Raw genomic sequence first — 22,311 nt, 5'->3', positions numbered from 1 at the left:
TAACATTCAGCAAGTCCACGCCTAGGCTGATACGGGAGAATTGCTTGCATGTATTCCCCAGAGGCATGTGCCAGGGTGTTTTTAATTGCAAAACCAAGTTTCCACGGATGATACAATGGATAAACAAATTGTGACAGAGCCATACACTAGAACACTACTCATCAGTGAAAATGACCTACAACTACATTTTTCATGAGTAAACCTCAAAACTGTAACATTTGAGTAAAAAAAAAGCAAGTCAGGATGATACATAGAGTGGGCACATTTATAAAAAGATTGAAAATGGAAAATAAACCATATATTATTTAAGGATATATACATGTGTTAACACTAAAAGAAGAAAAAAAGCAAAAGTTCAGGAGAATGGTTATCTCTGGTGGAGAGGAAAGAATTGGGGAGGGGCCTCCAGGTGCTTGGGAGGAACCAATAGTATCCTGCCCCACCGAGCGGTGGGCACGTGGCGCTTCATCATTACTTTTAAAGTGTACATTTACAGTGTATAGCTCCTCTTTTCTAAGTACATTCTGTGTTGCAAATTTTAAAATATAGCTATGCCAGATACATGAACTGGTATTTGGGATGTGTGTTGAGAGGCACATTTTCTTTTACCCTCCTTAAAAGGTTTTTACTCGAATTCACCATTAATCCTTGGCCTTGTTTCTTCTCCCTGTCTAGAGTGTTTGTATGACAGAATAGCACAAGAAACTGTGGATGAAACTGAAATTGCACAGAGACTCTCCAAAGTCAACAAGTACATCTGTGAAAAAATCATGGATATCAATAAATCCTGTAAAAATGAAGAACGAAGGGAAGCAAAATACAATTTGCAATAAACTTTGGATTTTTCATAAAGCTTTCGTGTTTTCCTTGTGTGGCATGTGATTTGCGAGCGATGGTGCCGTCCAAATCAGACCCCACCATGCATGGTGGTGTGTGGGCAGGAATCCATTGGGTTCTGGGGTCAGCGGCTTGTTCTGAGTGTGGACACTACAAAGAAGACAGATGGCTTTGCTGAGACTCAGGAGCAGCCTGGCACTGGTGTCCTTCTGGGAATGGGGAAAACACTCTTCTTGGAGGGGGATAAGGTTGCCTGAGTTGCCTGTCACTTGACTGGGATTTGAATGGATATTTTTACCATCCAAGGACTTCTCTGTTCCTCTATTTTGTTCTATAATAAAGTTTCATTAATTCTTTGATGTAGATAGTCTTTATCCTCATTTCTTTAGTATATTACATACACAGTGGAGGTGACCAGTGTGTTGTGCCACCTGGCATGCCCTTCCTTTCAGGGGAGGAATATTCCGGCTGAAGGAGAGAAAATTCCTAAGAGATATGATTGCTTTCTACATATGTGAAGGTCTGTCTCAAAAGCAGATATCTTTCTCTGACTTCAAAGGCCAGATCTTGGACCAATCACCTTTCTCACTCGAGGTGATCTGAGATTCAGCTTCCCTGATAATTTGAATCAATCTTTGTAAAGGGGTGAAGACAGGGTGATAATGTTAGATGAGCATAGGGTTACATTCAGGAACTAGGGGCACTGTTACCTGGTATCAGTTCTTTCATCCTATCTTGTATCTCAAATGTTCTTTCAAGTTACATAATTTTTATCTCATTATTTATTCAGTTACTGAGTCTCTAAGGTGCCTGGCACACATTCTGGCAAACCACATTAGAACTTCCTGTTGATTTGCACTTTGCTTTCTGTAATGCCTGCAAAGTATGCATGGCATATTAGAAAGGGCAAGGGCTTTGGGCTGATGTGTCTAGATTCCAAGCCTGGCTCCCCTGCCTGCTTTGGGCTTAACCTGTCCTCTCTGAGTTTCCATTTTCTATTTCACGAAAAGGAGATAATACCTACCTTTCAGAGGTGCTACTAGGATTAGTGATAACGTAAGTGTTCAATAAATGTTAGCAACTGTTACTCATTTCTGATTATTGGCTGTTACCGTTGGTTAGAAAAGTGGCCTCTGGTTTCTCTAATGGTTCATCCATTAATTGGTAGTCTGTAACCAAAAGCTCAGGGTCACTGGAGTAAGTAGGAGAGGTGGCTGCCACTTTGAGAACTTTTATTTTAATTGACTCTCAGTTAACTAAACTTATTCTCACAGTTCTTATCAGCAATAAGGAGGAAAACAATGCCTACCTCATAGGCCGTGTGGATAACTTAATAATGTTAATAATAACATCGTTAATATGTGCCAAGACTTTTCTAAGTGTTTAACATAGTATGTTAACTCATTTCACAGGGTAAGTAAAGTTCCTGACACTTAGTAGATAGATGTTCAATAAATACTTGATAAAATATGTTCATTTAAGGGCATGGGGAGGCTGGAGCATGAGTTGTGTGGAGCGCGTGAGAGGCTGGAGAACAAACTTTGCATCCTTGTTGAGCTCATCCCCTTTTCTCTCCGTGCATAACAAAGATACTAACACCTGCTCAGAGGCTCTGCATTTCTCCTTAAAGACTGATAAAGTATGGTACCTGCTTTACAAGTGCTTTTAGGTTCATGGGGGAATAGTTGTGGAAATAACTACAATAAAAATGCTATGATACATGTGAAAGTGCTTTGTGTAGTGTTTGATGCATATATTCAAGAGAACAGGGCAGTTAAAGATTATGGGATCTGGGTTTAAATCCTGGCTTTGCCACTTCCAAGCAGGTCACTTGACCTCTGGGCCTTGTTTCTTCTGGTGTGGAGAGAATGATCCCTAATTCAGGGTTGTTGTGGAGAGTAATCTAGATAATATCTGGAAAAAGGTCTCTGTAAATCACTAAGACCCTTGCAGATGTTCGTTATTATCCTTAGCATAGAAGGCAGAATGAAATCAGAAGTAGAGGCAACAAGGAATCATGCTTGTAAGAGCCAATTCTGATGTAATCAGGAGGCTTCACACACTAATTAGGCTGAGACGGTTTGGCCTCTGTTGTGTACCTGGTGCCTTGTTATTGTAATATGAGGGCAAGATCATCATTCTCACACCCATACAAATGAAGAAACGGGCTCAAAAAAGGTTAAGTAATTTCTTGCTCGAGATCCTGGAGCTGTCAGCAGTGGACCTGGATCGGAACTCAGGTCTGTGAAAAACCTGCCCTTTTACCTCTTTCCTGAAAGATGAGTGGTAAATTATGGTCTAGGCTGAGAGTCTAGTCACATAGTCTCAGGATATGTTTAGGGGAAACCCAACCTAAGTATTAGTCAATGGAAATCAGTCTTAGTAATTCAGGCCATTTGGAGGGACTAGGAATGATAGTACTGCTTATAAACATTCACAGTTTTATTACATCCAAATACATATAAAAACTCAAATTCATTTTGTTTGGTAGAGTGTTTCCCAAACTTGCACAATCTTAAGAGTTGGCTGAGGTGCTTAAAATACACATTTCCTGTTCTTTGGCTTGGACAGCCTGATTGGGTAGGTCTGGGATGAGGCTGGGAACGTGTATTTTAACACAGATGCCACTTTTGAAACATACCGGTTAAAGTCATTAGAAGACCTTCATTAAAATGAAGGAATAAGAGTGTTCCCTATGTTTAAAAAAAAAAAAAAAAATGGATGGGGAGCCAACAAACTGATGGTCTTTCTAATATGCCTGAGGATACTTGAAATTGAGAGTAGATTTCTTCTTAAGTAACTGAGACTGCCGTAACACCTGTTTAGAATTCCTCTTCATGGCCACCAAATGCTGTTCAGCTGGACACAATGCAGAAGGTGACTCTGTCTAGGCTCAAATGATTTTTCCCTCGCTTGTACGCTTAGATTCTTTCGATTCTTGTGCCAGACCAGTGAGTTGTGTAGGAGAGGACTGTCAATACTGAACTGGCAGGACCTAAATCAATGAGGTTTGGGCACTGTCTTCAGAAGCCCCGGCAACAAGTTTTCTGATACCAGATGAAACAGAAAGATGGGGGTTGGCTTTATTTCCTTGCTTAGGAAAGTATATTGGTGACTTTTAGGTGCTTGTATGCTTCCTGCAGGCATTTCTAACTTGTGATTTTTCTGTAATTATAGTGGAAAACTACTTTATGGAAATATTGCCAAAAATAGGAAATACCCTCCAAACTGCACTGCTGAAAGCAATCGGATATATCTCATGTAGTCTTTTTTCAAGGGTGAAAATATGTATTTTCCATACCTGTGATTATAGCACATAGTCAGCTTTGTATCCTTCCCTTTGCATTTAACAGGTTTCACCATTGCTCCATAAAATTCATAACTATCAGTTCTAACATCCACAAAGTGGACCGACATAAAGCTGCAATTGAGTAAACCACCTGGTCAGCTGCCCAAGCCCTAACCCACAGATCAGGGGTTTGTGAAGGGCCTGGCTGCACACTTTTCATCACACACACGAGCAAAGTGAGCTAGAGTTAGGAGGTAGATGCATGCGACTTTAGTTCCCAACTCTAGCACTTAAAAACAGACGAGGCAAGTCACTTCGTCTTTCTTAACACCAGCTTCTTCATCTGCAAAATGGAGGAAATAAGGTCTAGTTATAGGGTTATTAGGAGTAATGAGAGTGTAATTAATGTGCACCAGCAAGAGAGGGGCTAAATGGCTGTCAGAGTAAATGTTGGGCTTCCTCTCCTCTCTTCTCTCCCTACACCTGTTCATTCCTCACTGAAGTGTGCTCCTCCTAACCTGCTGACCCCGTACGCAGTGACCTAGGCTTTCATACCCACCTTTGGCTCTCTGGACATCTTATCCCACAGTTCTCCGTACATGGGGGGTTTCCCCCACGCATGCTGACTAGCTCACTCCTCGGCTGCCAGCTCCCCTCACCTACCTCAGCCCCTACTCACTGCCACCCAAGGGCCCATTTACAACTTCCTTGGAGTTTTAGACTCTTTATAAATAAACCCAGATGAAGATTTTTCTGTTTCACAATGTTTTCTCTTTATATTTTCCCTCGTTTTCTTAAGAGTGGTTGTACTTTGGTCAAAAGGAATGACATTTTATCACTCTTGATACATATAATGGGTATGACCACTTTTTAAATTATTTTGCCCACTTAATAGGTGAAACATAGCACCTTGTTATGTTTTATTTTATTATAGTCAAGACTGCATATCTTTCCAGAGTTTGGCTACTTCTTTGTAGAAAAGGAAAACTTCTTTAAAACCTGTAAGTAATTTCAGCAGAATCCATTTCATTTTGTGTTTAGTTTTCTCATGGACCAATGTGTTAACCTGGGCATATAATTTTTGCCTATATGTCTGCAAATAGACAATAGATATTTTCACTCTTTTGAAGTGATTGATCCCTTTCTGCCAGGCAGCTTCATAGGCTCATAGAACCTAAGGATCAAAGATGAACTTTGAGGTTTTCCACCCAAATCTCCTCCCCATTGTAAGCAAATATCATTCCAGACCATGCTTGAATACCTCCAAGCACAAGGAATTCGTATTCCTACCCAAGAGTCCATCCAGTTATTGCCATCAGTAAAATATTATTCCATTGAGCTAAAAATCTACTTCCCTGAGACTTTCAAAGTCATTCAAATTCTTCTCTTTCAAGCCACACAGAATGTTTCCACTCACAGCCCTTTGTAGAGTTGAAGGTGACTGTCATTTCTCCTCACCAACTAATAAATAGCTCAAATTTTGCTTCACCATTTCTCGTGTGTAGAAGGCTACATGCGAAAGAGTGGGGAGTGTGGATTTAGACAGCCATGTGTTCAAATCCTGTTTCTTCCACTTAGTGGTGTGTGACCTTGAACAAATTCTTAACCTCTCTGAGCTTCAGTTTTCCCATTTTGACAACGGGAATAGTAATATCTATCTCACAGGATTATGTCAAGAGTTAAGTAAGATAATGTGAACAAAGCATTCCAGGTATTCGGTATCTCTTAGTTCCCTAATCCTGAGAACTCTGACCATCCTGGTTGCTCTTTTATGGATCCGCCCCTGTAGATGAGACTCAGGACTGGACCTGGTGCTCCAGGAAGAGTTCGATCAGCAAGATGTCACTTCTCACTCTCGGACTTTGAATTAGCATCTTTAGCAAAAGAATTGTCTCATATTGAGCCAATAAGGCTCAGTAAGGTAATATTGACAGTATGTGGTGAAGGAAATGTTACCAGTCCCCTATTCTCTCTTTTTGGCTAACATGATACTTGTCCCTTTCATTTATTGTGTTATAAGGGAAAGAGCATCAATTGTGGAGCCAGTGAGACTAACATTGAATTCAAACCCTGCGTTCACTATTTATTAGATTAGAGGAAATTGAACAAGTTTCTTAAAGTCTCCCAACCCCAGTCCCCCTGCTCATTGTGCAGTTGTTGGGTAATCATACTGACCTACAGTCAGTAGGTCCTGACTACAGCCACACCTACAGTCCCCACTCTACCCCAGTTCCAGCCTTCAGTAAATGTGAAATCTTTTTGTTCTTTTTTTCTCTCCTTTTTATCCTAACAGCTCTTTAGTCCTCCCCACCCTTTAACTGTGTAAAATTTTCAAGTGTATTTCTTAAATGAAAACAGGACTTTGCATTCATCCCTGTTGCATTTCATCTTATTGGTTTCAGCCCAACATTTCAGCCGGTCGAGATCTTCTTTACAAGTTGTGTTTAAAATACAAAAGACCCCCCAACCCCTCCCTATTCACCAATGCCCACCCACCCACCCCAAATAAACAAACAATAACCAGATGTATTGACTAGTACTTAGGCCAAGTGATCACTTTTCTTTGTCTCTGTTACTCTTATCTGAATAATTTCTCTCTGTTCTTCTTATGTGCCTGATCTGAATAATTCACAAACTGTATCATAATTCCATTCACCATCCACTTTAGTCTCTTGGTTTCTGTTTTGTTCACTGCTGCATTCCCAGAACCTGGCATATAGTGCACACTCATTAAAGAGTTATTGAATGAATAAATGACAAAAGTCAAAGACCTGTTAGGAGACTGGGGCCCAATCCAGGCCTGGGTAACAGTGAAGGACCCTACAGATGGAGGGAGAGCAATGGAGCAGAAGCAAACCCTGGGGTCATCAAGGCTCAGTCCCAGTGCTGGGAAGACAGCTCTGTCCCTGGTGAGCTCAGGCAGCCCAGGCCTTGGCCGCTGCCTAGTGTCAGACCACAGGGGTTCCTGATCTGGGCAGTGCTGAAATGGGGAGAGGAAGGTAATAAATATCCAGGGCCTGGGTCACCCCCACACTGATTGTTCTGTGAGGAGTCTGGGCCAGGGACCCTCCTCACCCCTGGAATAGGCACCTAAAGTTCACCCAGAAATCCTTAGTGAGCCCATATTGCCAACAGTCACACTGGACCCCATCGGCCTTGTAGCAGCAGCCGTCAGAGAAGCCACACAGGGAACAACTGCCAAGGTGGCGTTCCCTGCATCGTTGTCCTTGGTTCCCTGCCATTGATTCCTTAGCATTTCTCATTCATTGCCACCTGTAGCTATGGCCAGCACTCAGCAGAAATGAGGTTTCCATGTTGAGATCATTTCTGGAGACTTTAGGGTCTGAATTGCAGTGATCACGGGAACTGTAGGGGGTCTCTTACACTATACCCCAGTTCCACCTCACATAAACCTTACCCTACTCCCACCTCTTGGAAAAGAGTGACTCAATTTAAATAATTTTCTGGAATCAGCCATACGTCAGCCCAGTTACAAATGGCCTTGCACTATCCACACTGTCCTGGCCCTGTGGAGCACCCTCAAGCTTTACACTTTCCCCCCACTCCTCTGCCTCTACCTTCAGCTGCTTGGCCCTGCTCAGTCTGGGGCTCTAACTTATTCTTGTCACTCTTTTAGATCATTAACCATGGGAGAGAAAAAAAAAAAAAAACTATCCTCTCTGGGCTTGAAGGCTCAAATCAAATATCATTCCCTCTAAGAGCCTGTTACCATCTATTCCTAAAGGACTCTCTCCCCTCTCTGGTTTTCCAAGTCTTCCTCCATCCTTCATTCCCACCCCCAGTCTTCCCTATACTGTAACACTCAGAGGATTGTATTGTAATATTAATTTAGCTTCCTCTTCCTCACAAGGCTGTCAGTGAACTGCAGGCAGGACTGTGTAATTCATCTCTATACATGTTTGCTGAACCCCTACTCTGTGCTAGGTGCAAGAGATATGGTGATATTTTTTAATTAACTAATATTTATTGAACATTTACTATGAGGTAGCACTGTTCACCTTTTAATTCTCACACAACCCTGTGAAGCAGGTACTATTACCATCTGCATTTCACAAATGAGGAAACTGATTTAATGAGGTTAAGTAATTTGCCCAAGGTGGCACAGCTATGACCTGGAGGAGCCAGAACTGGCATCTAAACCTGTGTGACTCCAGTGTCTGGCATCTTAATGATCATGCTAGATCCTACCTTAGATCTCTCAACATTGTCATAAGCTATTTTTTCCATCTGAGACTTCTCCTGCTTCCTCTGCTCTGTGACCTGCTTCTTATTCTCCTCCTTCCAGGAGATCTTTTGTGCTCCATCTCCAGCCTGGGTTGGAACCCCTCCCCCTGCTCTGTGGCACCTCTTGTGACCTCTGGTAGAGCCTCATCAAGCTGTCCCGTCATTGTGTGTCTATCTTTCTCCGTGGACTAAGCCCTTTAAGGTGGGGACCACCCTGTGTTGATCTCTGAGTCCCCAGGCCCAGTACAGAGCCAGTACGGATGGCATGGACCTCTCCCTAGAAGCCTGGTCCCTGGTGAGGAAACACTATGGGAAATAAACACCAAAGAAGTTATTTCTGCCTTGGGGTATAAGGCCTTGAGGGATCAAGGGAGCCCTCCATGAGGGGGTCATGAGGCCTTCTTCTCTTGTTCTCATGGGTTTGATAGGCCATCACCAAGTCAAGAAAGAAGGAAAGGATTTGGCCGTAGTTAAGTTTGAGAACTCTGACCTCTCACTGTCAGAATATGACTATGGGCTTCACCGCTTACCAACTCTGTGACCTCAGGCTAGTTACTTATTTGGTTTGGGACTCAGTTTCCTCTTCCATAAAATGGAAGGCTTCGCGTTTCTGTAAGCATTATGTCAATATCTAAAAATCCACTTATAACTATACCTAGCACATAGTAAGCACTACATGAATGTTTATAATTTTTGTGAGCTATGGGCAAGAGGTGGAAGAGGGTAGGATGAGTTCAGATGTTTCAAGGTATGAAAGTGAAGCTGGTAGTGGGAGATGAGGCTGGAGAGGTGGGTAGAGGCTGGGTCATGGAGGGCCTTGGTTCCAGGCTGAGCTGCTAGACTCTGAAGACCATGGACACACTGAAGGATGGGGCTTTGTGCCTTAGAAAAATGATGCTGGCATCAGAATGGTGAATGGTTTGGAGGGAGAGGAAGGAGTTGAGAAAGCATTGGGGGAATAACAGGTGAGAGATGATGAGGGTAGATGCTCACCCCTCTTCCTCCTTAAGTGCTGGTACTGCCAGGTGGGAACCTGACTATGAGCACCACAATGCAATGGTGCAGATGGGGAGTGCCCAGGGCAGCCATATCTAGAGCAGTACCTCCTTCATGCAGCTCCTGGACCCTGGAACCATTCAGCCCATGGAGGTGTGTCAGATACAGCATCCACCCTATGTCCAGGGGGGAGATCAAATGTGTTTGGGGGAAGAGGGTGCATTTCAGGTTTGGACATGTCCCTGTCAGGTCTTTCCTGAGCCACCTCCCTGATACCGTGGGAACAGCATGGGATGTGGAGTAAAAGAGTATGGGTTTCAGGAACATGACCTTGGCTAAGTCATACAACCTTCTGAGTCCTGAGATTTATTAGCAACAAGGAGCTGATGTATTACCTTCAGTACAAGAATAATAATGTCAACATTTAAGGCTGTTGCTAAAGTGCCCATCCTACGGCAGGTATGTAGTCGGAGCTCACTAACAGGTACTGCCCTCCCGCCAGAGTGATAGAAGCAGGGATCATGAGCACTTACTTAGGGACGTCACACTCCACCTATGGGAGCCTTTGGGCTGGTCACTTCCTTCCTATGAGCCTCAGTTATACAAGCTCAAGTGTAATATGTGTGTAAAGGTCCCTACTCCACAACCTCCACAGGTGGTGTGGCCCTGACAGCATCCATGACCCAAGCCAGGGTTAGGAAACCTCAGAGCACTCCAGGTGGGAAGGTAGGTTTTTACAGTCTTCCTTCTTCCCCTGCCCCCACCTCTCCCTTCCAACAGGGAGCAGATTCCAGCCTCTGATACAGTCTTTTCCAAAACTAGTGGGAAGCACCTGGCCCTGGATATGAAGAATGACAGCCACTACTGAGAGGCTGTCAATGCTGGTGGGAGAAAAGAGTCTGGAGTTCTTTTTTCCAATGGGTCTTTAAATTATTTTCATTTTGCTGATTCATGCACTTTTCTGAGCTAAGGAGATTTGGGAGGTGTTTATTGGTTATTTAAGCAGAAAACCTCGTTGGCTTCAATCTCTGAGAAAAAGGGATTTAACACTGTGTAGCTCAGCCTGTTGCTGCCCTCCACAGGGCCCAGGAGGGCAGGTGGAGGCTTTGCAGGGTGGGGCTGCCCTCCAAAGAGCGCAGTCCAGTGCCAAGTAGACCCAACTGGGATTTCCAGTGTTGGCCAATCAAAACCACAGATGGAATGGAACTTTGGCCAGATTTGGAGGTAAGTTTCACTCTTCTAGGTTTTAAATTATGCTTATAAGCTGCCTTGTTTTATTCCTCTTTTTCTTTCATTCCCACATTCATTTTGAGTGAGAAGGGCAGCCAACAGGAGCATGCCGATGCTTTCCCCACACTGTTTCTCCAGCCTAGAATAAGGAAATTATTCAGTTAGCCTCGTTGAACTCCTGTATGTCAGAAGCTACAGCAAATAATTCATACATTTAATCATAACAAGAGTATTTGGGACTTGGCATTATAGTCTATATTTCTTCTGATGAAGATACCATAGCCCAGAGAGGTTAGATTATTTGTCCAGTGTCACACAGCTAAAAAGGGAGAGGGTCAAGATTCAAATGCAAGTCCTTCTGAGACCAGGTCCAGTCTTCTTTTCGTCAAAGCCTCAATGCCTCTAGTAATCAGCAATGCCTGAGAGCCAGCTGGGTGCCAGGCCCTGTGCTATATGGCAAAGAGAAGTGTTTCTCTTCCCCTGGTTGGATTCTAGCCATTTCAAGATTCACCTTGAATCCTCCTTCCCATGTAAAGCAATTCAGGATGGTAGAAAAAGTGGAAAAGTGGAAGCCAATGTCCACCAATGGATAATTACCTGCATGCATGCACGCACACATATACGTGTACACACACACACATGCGCGTGCGCGCGCACACACACACACACATTGACTTTCATCATAGAGTGAAATGTCATACAGCAAACAAAAAAATGAACTACAGGAGTATATATCAGCATAAATACATCTGAAAATCATAATGTATAGTAAGAAAGCAAGTGGCAGAGTGAAACAGTCTGTGATTATGTATGTAAAATTTTAAATGTGCAAAACCTATTATGGATTGTTTATAGACATATACATGCACAATCAGAGTATAAACACTCAGGCAGGAAGGACACATGCCAACTTCAGGACAGCCCTTATCAGGAGTGGTGTGGGGAAGAGTGAAAAAGAGGCTTCAGTAATGTTTTAAGTGTTTAAGACAAATAAACCAAAAACAGACCAGAAGAGAAAAAGGCAAAAAGCAAAAAAGTACTGATTTATTCACCCTGGGAGGGTGCCGGGTGTGTGGGGATGGGGCACTGCACTGTCTGCGCCTGCTCTTCTGTGTAGCTGAAAGACAGACCTGGCCTGAAGCTGAGAGTCAGAAGGGGGTTACTGTTCTCTCACAGGCTCTTGAGAGGATTAAATGAGGGATCAGTTGAAGGCACTTTGTGAGCTGTAAAATATGATAGGAATATGAGTTGGTGCTATACACTTCTGTGCCCTTTCTTACCTGTCTTCCTGACTAGACTGTGACTTTTTCTTGAAGGCAGGGACAGTTCCAAATTCGTCTCTTGACCCCTGCCCAAGCTCAGGAAATGCCAGCTGTAGGCCAGAACCCCAGAGCTAACAAGAGTTGCTATCAGTACCTTCGCCCCAGCCCTTCCACTGACCTGGGACTGACCCACCACCTTGCTCCTGAGGACTGTTTGAATTAAGGAGACACAGCTTATCCCAGGTTCCCACCCCTTGTGGACACATAAAATTGATTGCTCAGGTACTTACAAAGGTCGAGAAGAAGCCCATTCCTTCAGCCCCAAGGGCACGATGAATGATGTAATAAAAATTCATCCCTCCCAGTCTCTCCCCTCTGGCTCCTAGGCAAGGCACACTCTTGAGCTGGATAGATGGGGGCAGGGGTCAAGTCACTTGGCAACGTAAGTCACCCAACTGGTCAATAAACTCCCTGAACTGAGTCCCCACAAAGCCTTTACTTGATCTTTCTTTGGCCCTATGATATAGTTGTCATCATTCCCATTATGAAGATGTGGATGCTGAGGCCAGTGTGGTAATGGCAGAGCCAGGATTCAAATCCAAGTCTGTTGAAGTCAGAGATCTCCCCCTCCTCAACGGCAAGAAACCATGTGTGGCAACATGATGCGTTTTCCTCCTTGTAATCCAGTCAGCACAGGGACTGAAGTAGGATAATCACGTTTCAGAGCCAACCAGAGTGGCTGCCACTCCAAGCTTCCTTTGTATTTTAAATATGTAGTCTCTAATTAGAGTTTGCTTTAATTGCAAGATTTCCATATGCCCCGTGACTGCTGTGCACTCTATCTGGGGATAAACATGTCCATCAAGTAAGAAGCAAATCATGGCTGTTGCCTTGGCCCTGTTATCCTGTTGGCTTGCTCCACTGCAGTTCCTCAAGGGATGTAGCTCAGCCTTCCCCTGTGAAAGTGCTCTGGGGCCCACATTTTAATCAAAAGCATACCTGCCTCTAGGAAAAAAGAGTAGAGGCACAGCTCAAAAGTGATTAAATTTAATAACCAAAAGACCAGAAAAGTCTGCTTTGCAATGCATAATTTCACCAGATATTTATTTATTTCATCATGCGGCCACATTCTATATGCTATATTTATTTAAAATGCTATTTATTTTAACAGCGGCAATAAAGGAAACATACATTTTTCCCTCCCCACTGTGTTAAAGGCATTTGTGGTTATTAAATTACTCTTGAGTAGAGGAGTGCCTGTCTCCAAATTTACTCTGAAGTATTTCAATAAAATGATCTCAAATGTTTATTCACTCAGCAAATACTCACCTGAAGCCATTCTGGGCTAGGTGCTGCACTAGCACCAGGATAATGAGGTAGAGCAGAGACAGTCCCTCTTGCCTCTGTTATGCCCAGACCGTTTATTCCCCGAAGAAGACCACCAGAGTCCAGTGTCAAAGCCAAGCAGCAAGGATCTTTACTGCAAGTTCGAACTTGGCCCCTCCGCTCCACAGCATACAAGAGGGCCCCGAACGATGCATGTGCTCGCTTTTTATAGCCCGATGTAAACAGGATATGTAAGGTTACAGAGGAACAAGGGAATTCTTTTGGTTACAGCATTACAATTGGTTAACATTTTAAGTTATACATTTAGCAGTTTTTTTATTGGTTCCCACGCTTTCAGTAAAACCACTCCACAAACGGTTGTGACCTTATCGGGGACTCTCCAGGTGGTGTTTTTCTAAAGTTGAGACAAATGGAGGAATGTTTGTACTGGGCCCAGGAAGTTGAGACAAATGGAGGAATGTTTGTACTGGGCCCAGGACTGAGATAGGTGGAGGAATGTTTGTACTGGGCCCAGGAAGTTGAGACAAATGGAGGAATGTTTGTACTGGGCCCAGGACTGAGATATATGTTTGATTTCTTACATTCCCCCCTTTCTCAGGTACCTCTGGAGCCAATCTTGGGTCTTATAAGTCTGATTCTGTTTCCGCGTCTACAGGTTGGTATTGGGCTCTGAGGACCATGAGCTGTATGGTGTCAAACCTTTTTCTGACAAACTGCAAAATTCGGTTAATAACACAGGGTCCTACGGTAAACAGAAATAGTAGGCTTAGCAGGGGTCCAAGGAAGGGAGCTAACAGAGAAAACATAGAGGAATTCCACCATTGGTTTGCAGCTGAGGCAAATTGCTGTTTTTTCATTTCTATGCTTAACTTGCGTAACTGTTGGACCCGGTTCTCTACAAGCCCTGATTCATTTATGTAAAAACAACAGTCTTCCTTCAGGAACATACATGTACCACCTTTTTCAGCAGTGAGTAGGTCTAGGGCCCTCCAGTTCTGCAAGGTTACCTGAGCTAGGGATGTGAGCTGTCGCTGAAGGGAGGCAAGGGACTCAGCCGACTCCTCCATAGCAACGGCAAATTGTTGGTACAACTTGTTGCTTTCTATGAGGGTGTGACCTAGGGCTCCCCCTGCCAGTCCGGCCACAATGAGGGATGTGGTGAGGGAGATTCCCGCAATGAGTGGGAGAAATATGGCTCATGCAGGTCTCGGTCTAGGGGCTGGGTGGATAGCAGTGCTAGTCCAGTTACCGGTGTACCCCAGGGACTCGCCGGCAGTTAGTAGAGTTAACCGGGGGACTAGTGTGACAGGGAGACACAGTAGGTTGGTAACAGAGGGACCAGATAGGGTCTTAGATAATGTTCCATTATACCAAAAGAATATGCCCGGTGGGGCCCTCAGGTTGGTATTAGGGGGCGTTACAGTGATGTTGCAGAGGCTAGAGTTAGTGCCTGAAAAACGGTAGGGAAACTTCTCCTGACTGGGGTTCCGGTACAGTGGCACATTAAGAATAGGGGCATTCGAGAGATTCTGAAGGTTGTTAGTTTGGGTAAAGGATTCCCATGGCAGAGGGACAGCGGTTAGCGGTGGACGCCCTAGGGTGGCACACAGAAAGCAGCCAGACAAGCTGTGAAGTCCTGTAAGGTTAGCAAGTTCTAATCCTTCTTGTAATAATTCTAACCAGGAGAAAGGACGTAAATCTTGTGTTAGTCTGTCTTCCTGTTGTTGGATATCCCCATGGACCAGGGGCCGTACCTGAACTAGGCCACGCCACAGATAGAGGTGACTGCTCGGCCACGTGGAGGAAGAGGAATAGTATACAGCCCCATGTTGAGGTGTGGTCCAGCGGGAGTTCCAAGGGTCCTTAACTATCCAAGTATAGATGCCGCCTCTACCCTGCTGGTAGAAGTTCCACCCGGATTGCTCATTCCACCCTCTGACTGAGTGCATTTTACAGTAACTGTAGGGGCAGCCTGCGTTTTGGTGCCACCAATAGTGTTTACAATTGTACTTAGTCTGATCAAACTCAAAACATATCACTGGTACCACTGGTTTGGCTATCTGAAAACCAGTAAAATTTAGCAAAATTGGGTCACTACACCCTGTGGAGGGGCAATCAGCACTGACCAATAACTTCCCGGGCTTACGAGGTTGCCCAGGGTGGGTTCGGTTTTCATAAAGCCAGAATCTCCAGACAAAGGGGTTAGGAACTGGTTTTGTGTTTGCCCCAGCGGCCACTAGGGCGACTAACGTTAGGGTTAGACTACCTAGCTGCATGTTTGCAGTGAGCTATGCTGCCGGTGCAGGGTGAGTTTTAAGGGGTTGTTCTTAGCTCTGTCCACAGTCCACGTGGCCGGTACTTCAGTTGCTGCCGTGATTGGTCCAAGAAGGTCGGAGGTCGGGTCCACTGGTTTGATGTGGGTGTAGTGGATCCACGACGCGATGCCTTCTACCTTTAGGGCGGTGGGTGTGGTTAGGAGTACCTGGAGTGGTCCCTTCCACCTGGGTTCTAAGGTCTCTTGTCGGTGTCGCTTAACCAGGACCCAGTCTCCCGGCTGGTACGGATGGGGTGTCGGTGGGGGACTGGTCTCATATAGTTCCTTCAGCTTGGGCCAGATTTCTTGATGAATTTTCTGCAAGGCTTGTAGGGAAAATAAGAGTTCAGAGACATTTTCTGTTTCAGATTTGAGCAGATCATCTTTTAGGCTGGGAACCAGGGGTGGGGGTCTGCCATACATGATTTCATAAGGGGTAAGGCCCAGCCTGTAAGGGGTATTACGGGCCTGGAACAGAGCGTAGGGGAGAAGGACCACCCAATTAGCGCCAGTCTCCATAGTCAATTTAGTTAGGGTCTCTTTTAAGGTCCAATTCATCCTTTCTACCTGTCCTGAGCTTTGGGGCCTGTAAGAGCAATGTAGTTTCCAATTTGCCCCAAGGAGGGAAGCCAAATCCTGACTCACCTTAGCAATGAAGGCCGGCCCATTATCTAACCCTATCTGGACGGGGAAGCCATACCTGGGGAGGATGTCTTCCAGAATTTTCTTTGCTACAACCTGAGCGGTTTCTCTTTTGGTTGAGAATCCTTCAATCCACCCTGAAAAAGTATCTACAAAGACAAGTAAATATCAATACCCGTATTTTCCTGGCTTTATCTCAGTAAAATCTACTTCCCAGTAAATACCGGGCCTGGTTCCTCTGAGCCTTGTTCCCGTTGCAGCCTGGGATTGGGGGTAGGCGTTGTTAAGCTGGCAGACTTTGCAATTTGTCACGATGCTGCTGGCCGTCTTGGCTATATGTCTGATTTTGAGCTTGGAGCGTCTGATCAGGTCTATCATCCGCCGGGCACCCAGGTGGGTGGTTCGGTGGATGTGTTCTAACACTTGTTGTCCTAATTTTTCTGGTAGGATGGTTTGGTCATTAGTATCAGTCCACCACCCATTCTGGATCTGTTTCAGGGGAAGTTTGTCGATCCACTGGAGATCTCGTTCCATATAGTCAGGGAGATATGGCAAGTCCCGGGGGCCCGGATCAGGTAGCTGGAGTGCAAGGAGTTGGTTGGGAGCCTTTGCCATACTCCTTGCAGTTTGGTCTGCCAGAAAGTTGCCTTGAGCAATTGGAGTGGTTGGTTTCTGATGCCCTGGGCAATGTACAATAGCCAATTTTTCTATCTCCATAGGGCTGTTAACAGGGCTAGGATCTCTTGCTTGTTTTTTATCTCTTTTCCTTCAGCCGTTAGTAACCCTCGCTCCCTGTAAATGGCCCCATGTATATGCACCGTAGCAAAAGCATATCGGCTGTCTGTGTATACTGTCAGTTTCTTCCCTGCCCCTAAGGTAAGAGGAGCTTGAGTGAGCGCTATCAGTTCGGCCTTCTGGGCCGATGTCCCCGGGGGCAGGGGTTCTGCCCAGATTACCTTAGTCTCTGAAGTCACTGCTGCTCCTGCATACCTCTGGCCTTGGTGTATGAAGCTGCTCCCATCAGTGAACCAAACGAGGTCAGTGTCAGGAAGTGGGCGGTCCTGCAGGTCCTCTCGAACTCTGTGCACTTGAGCTAGTATCTCGGTGCAATCATGGAGCGGGGCGTCCAGGTCCGGGTTGGGCAACAGCGAGGCAGGGTTTAAGGTTGTTGGGGGCAGGAAAGTGATCCTGAGGGGGTTTAGTAGTAGTCCTTGGTAGTGGGTGAGCCAGGCGTTACTTATCCATCGATTAGGTGGCTGTTTGAGTACACCCTCGATGGCATGTGGGGTAACGACCCGTAATTCTTGTCCCATGACAAGTTTATCAGCATCTTGTACCATCAGGGCCGTGGCTGCAATCATTCGGAGACAAGGGGGCCACCCGGCAGCCACTGGGTCTAATTTCTTTGACAGGTAGTAGGCAACTGGCCTCCACCAGGGGCCTAAGTTCTGAGTTAGCACCGCCTTGGCAACACCCTTGCTCTCGTCCACGTATAAGTGGAAGGGCTTGGTGACATCAGCTAGTCCCAGGGCAGGTGCAGAGAGTAGGGCAGTTTTAATCTGTTGAAAAGCCAACTCGGCTTCTTCTGTCCAATTAAATGGCTGTTGTCCCCATGTTGCCTGATACAAGGGTTTAGCCATCTCTGCGAACCCAGGGATCCATAATCTACAAAATCCCGCCGATCCCAGGAATTCCCTTACTTGTCGGGTGGATTGTGGCCTGGGGATCTGCAGAACAGTTTGCTTCCAGGCGTCTGTTAACCAGCGTTGCCCTCCTCTTAGCACGTACCCCAGATATGTTACTTCTGGTTTACAGATTTGAGCTTTCTTTGCCGAGGCTCGGTAGCCCAGATCCCCTAGAGCTTGTAAGAGACCCTTGGTCCCTTGGATACAAGCTTCCTGGGTCTCGGCAGCAATCAGGAGGTCATCAACATACTGTAGTAAGGTTATTTCAGGGTGTTTGCGTCGGTACTCACCCAGGTCTTCATGGAGGGCCTCATCGAACAGGGTAGGAGAGTTTTTGAATCCCTGCGGCAGTCTGGTCCATGTCAGTTGGCCACTTATGCCCCTTTCAGGGTCAGTCCACTCGAAGGTGAAGAGCTTTTGGCTCTGAGGGGCTAAAGGCAAACTGAAGAAAGCATCTTTCAAATCTAAAACAGTGTACCATTGATATTTAGGGTTTAGGGTACTCAGGAGGGTGTATGGGTTAGGCACAATTGGATGTATGTCCATAACCCTCTTACTGACTTCTCTTAAGTCTTGTACAGGTCTGTACTCTCCGCTATTAGGTTTCCGTACCGGCAACAATGGAGTATTCCAGGGCGAGTGACGGGGCGAAGGACCCCTTGGTCAAGGAGCCGGCGTATATGTGGTGCAATTCCTTTCTTGGCCTCTAGGTGCATTGGGTATTGACGTACCCGAATGGGGTCTGCCCCAGGCTTGAGTTCAACAAACAAGGCAGGACGGTGTTTTGCTAGTCCTAAGCCCCCCGTTTCTGCCCAAGCTCCTGGATATTGTTGAAGCCAGGTTGCTATGTCCTGGTCAGGGGCCGCTTGCTCCTGGTGGAGCCGGTACTCATCTTCTAAGGTTATAGTCAGGACCGGCATGGGCTGATTTTGGGAATTGGTCACGATGGGCCCCTCAGGGAGGAAATGGATCTGTGCTCCCATTTTAGTCAGCAGGTCTCTCCCTAGTAAGGGACAGGGGCTCTCAGGGATGACCAGGAAAGAATGGGTTACATTCCTGGCTCCGAGGTTTACTGTTCTTCTTGTTGTCCAGGGTTATTTCTTAATTCCTGTGGCCCCTTGTACCCACGAGGACTTGGAGGATAATTTTCCATTAGTTTTAACTAGGACCGAGTGCTGTGCTCCCGTATCAACCAAGAACTGAACTGGGGACCCCTCCACTTGCAAAGTTACCCTAGGTTCGGGGAGGGGGTCCGAACCCCATCTTCCCTAGTCTTCATCTTGAGTGACTAGTACGGGTGTAGACCTAGGGGGTCCCTGTCCTCTGCGTTGTTTCTTTTTAGGGCAGTCCTTTATCCAGTGGCCAGCCTCCTTACAGTAGGCACATTGGTCTTTGCTTAGATTATCATGTCTGGGGGACTGCCTAGGTTGGGTGTCCTCTGGCTGTAGATGCTCTTTTTGTACTACTGCTGCCAGGACCTTGGTCATTTTTTCAGTGGCCTTAAATTGCTTTTCCTCTGGAGTATCTCTATTATTGTAAACTCGCTGGGCTATCTGAAGGAGGTCCTGAATCTGTTTTCCCTCTAAGTCTTCTAATTTCTGGAGTTTCTTTTTAATGTCTGGGGCCGCCTGATTTACAAAAGACATTACAACAGCTGCCTGACTTCCTGGGGCCTCTGGATCTATGGGGGTGTACTGTCTAAAAGCTTCCATTAATCTTTCTAAAGAGGTAGCTGGGCTTTCTGTCTTTCCCTGCAGAACAGAGTATACTTTAGCCAAATTAGTGGGCTTGCGAGCAGCTGCCCAGAGACCCGCCATTAGAGTCTGGCGATAAAGGTGTAGCCGTCCCCTACCTTCTGCCGTGTTGTAGTCCCACGCCGGCCTGGTCAGCGGAAAAGTCGCATTTATGAGGTCGGGGTTGGCAGTCGGTTGACCGTCGTCCCCCGGGACCAACTTTCTAGCTTCTACCTGGATTCTCTCTCGCTCCTCCGTTGTGAACAAAAATCGGAGGAGCTGCTGACAATCATCCCAAGTGGGCTGGTGGGTGAACATGACACTTTCTAGTAAAGCCATTAAATCTTTGGGGTTGTCTGAAAACCGGGCACTCTGAGTCTTCCAGTTATACAGATCACTGGTGGAGAATGACCAGTACTAGAGCCTGGGGATTCCCGTGTCATCTGGGGGTCCTATTTCCCGAAGGGGTAGAGCCACTGTGGAGTCAGGTGGCTGGGGGGGGGGGGGCTAATCCGCAAAGTGCGCCCTCGCGTCCGCCCCGCCGGTCCTTCAGAGTTACTTTGACTTTCAGTGAGCTCGGGTGCGCTGGCCGCCTCCCGTCCGCCTACTTCTTCCTGCGGCTCAGCCCGGGGGAGCTGGGGCCTGGGGCCCGGAGGGGTACGGAGGGGGATCTATGGACAGTGGGTCCCCGCTATCAGGTAAAACAGGATGGGGGGGCGGTCGGTTGCTTGGATTTTAGCGGCCAAGCAACCAGTGCCTTGCATGGTTCGGAGCTAGTAGGAAAGGGGACAGCCAAGGGGGCGGGTTCTCAACAAGGTCCTGCCATATGAGAATATATGGGATTTGATTCGAGTGGCCAGCACGCCCAGGTAGAAGAACCTTGGACTTTACTTTAGTAACGACAGGAAGACAGAATGTCCCTTCAGGTGGCCACCCTACATTAAAGGCAGGCCATTTGGAATGGCACAGAGTGATTAGCTTTCCCCTCCTGATTTCCACACTAAGATCATGGCCCCTTACTCTAACATCCTTGAAATTATTTATAAGGAGAGATAGGGGTGTGCTCTGGGTATTACCCATTCTGTAATAGTTTGTAGTCTCCTTCTGCAATAGAATATGGGTTAGAATTCCTGCAAAGGAAAACTGGAGTATCAATAATATCTAGCCGCAAGCGCGCTCTGGAAGCCCGGGTCAGAATCAGTTCAGACAGAAATCTAAATCAGGCGAGAGCCAGGGGACGTCTCCCACCAGTCTCCGCTGGCCGTCCTATAGCGCGTCCGCCAGGACTGTGTCAGCTTCAGTTTCAGACCTCGCGAGTCACAGATACAGGTTCAGAACAGACACAGACAGACAAGACAAACGAAGACGAGCCGGCTCACCTATCCGCAGCTCCTGGTAGATCCGTTGACCAGGGGTCTGGTGGGCTTGGGGAATACCGGACGAGCCCCCAGATGTTATGCCCAGACCGTTTATTCCCCGAAGAAGACCACCAGAGTCCAGAGTCAAAGCCAAGCGGCAAGGATCTTTACTGCAAGTTCGAACTTGGCCCCTCCGCTCCACAGCATACAAGAGGGCCCCGAACGATGCATGTGCTCGCTTTTTATAGCCCGATGTAAACAGGATATGTAAGGTTACAGAGGAACAAGGGAATTCTTTTGGTTACAGCATTACAATTGGTTAACATTTTAAGTTATACATTTAGCAGTTTTTTTATTGGTTCCCACGCTTTCAGTAAAACCACTCCACAAACGGTTGTGACCTTATCGGGGACTCTCCAGGTGGTGTTTTTCTAAAGTTGAGACAAATGGAGGAATGTTTGTACTGGGCCCAGGAAGTTGAGACAAATGGAGGAATGTTTGTACTGGGCCCAGGACTGAGATAGATGGAGGAATGTTTGTACTGGGCCTAGGAAGTTGAGACAAATGGAGGAATGTTTGTACTGGGCCCAGGACTGAGATATATGGAGGAATGTTTGTACTGGGCCCAGGAAGTTGAGACAAATGGAGGAATGTTTGTACTGGGCCCAGGACTGAGATATATGTTTGATTTCTTACACCTCCTAGGAACTCATGGGCACAGGGCAGGGGGAAGTGACAAATGCATCCCAAGGCATAGCACAGGGCCTGGCACCTAGGAACTAGTCAAGCAGTTTTTGTTCAAGAAATGAATGAATGAATGATTGAAGGGATGGGTGTTACAGGGCTGAATTGAAGCCATGTGGGGCACTCAGGGACATCAGAAGGACTGGTTGGTTCTCCTTGAGTGTCCCAGGGGAGGCAACTGCTGTGCTGATTCTTAGGTGAGAGCTGGGTCTGAGGAGGGGTATGGGGTGGTGTTACAGGCAGAGGGAGCAGTATGAGGCAAGGTCTGTGCTCGTCAAGTCCTCTCCCTGCAGCAATCCTCAGGCTACCCCTACTTCCTTCAGTTCTTTGTTCACGTCTTCCTCTTCAGAAAGGTTGTCCTTGTCCACATTGTCTGAACCAGTACACACCCCATCTCAGGGTACTCTTTCGTCCTTTTCCTCTGCTTAATTGCTTTATTTTCCTCTCATCCTGTTGTGTTTATCTGAATATTGTCTCATCCCATCTTCAGCTAAACTGTAAGTTTCCCAAGAGCAATGCCTAGAAAAGTGTCTAGCAATCATAGGCGCTGAAAAGTTGAATCATGAATGAGCAACTGAAGAATATCAGTGTCTCTTCAGCAATACAAGAGCTTCAGTGTAGGGTCTGAA

The 22,311-nt window shown here is 46.1% G+C and overlaps 2 protein-coding genes across 6 annotated transcripts in view; both read left to right on the top strand.

Moving 5' to 3' along the window:
* Positions 1–1,196, top strand: part of BEND5 (BEN domain containing 5) — a 50,545-nt gene extending 49,349 nt beyond the window's left edge. For both annotated transcript variants that reach the window (XM_030942937.1, XM_030942938.1), the window contains exon 6: positions 676–1,196. In XM_030942937.1, coding sequence (XP_030798797.1) covers positions 676–833 — 158 coding nt within the window. In that variant the 3' untranslated portion in view covers positions 834–1,196. The remainder of the gene's footprint in view (positions 1–675) is intronic.
* AGBL4 (ATP/GTP binding protein like 4) overlaps positions 1–22,311 on the top strand; it is a 1,510,388-nt gene that overhangs the window by 1,290,340 nt on the left and 197,737 nt on the right. The window lies entirely within an intron of this gene.

This window comes from Rhinopithecus roxellana, chromosome 12 (genome assembly GCF_007565055.1).
Source record: "Rhinopithecus roxellana isolate Shanxi Qingling chromosome 12, ASM756505v1, whole genome shotgun sequence".
Classification (NCBI taxonomy): Eukaryota; Metazoa; Chordata; class Mammalia; order Primates; family Cercopithecidae; genus Rhinopithecus; species Rhinopithecus roxellana.
This window is presented reverse-complemented; position numbering and strand designations above follow the sequence as displayed.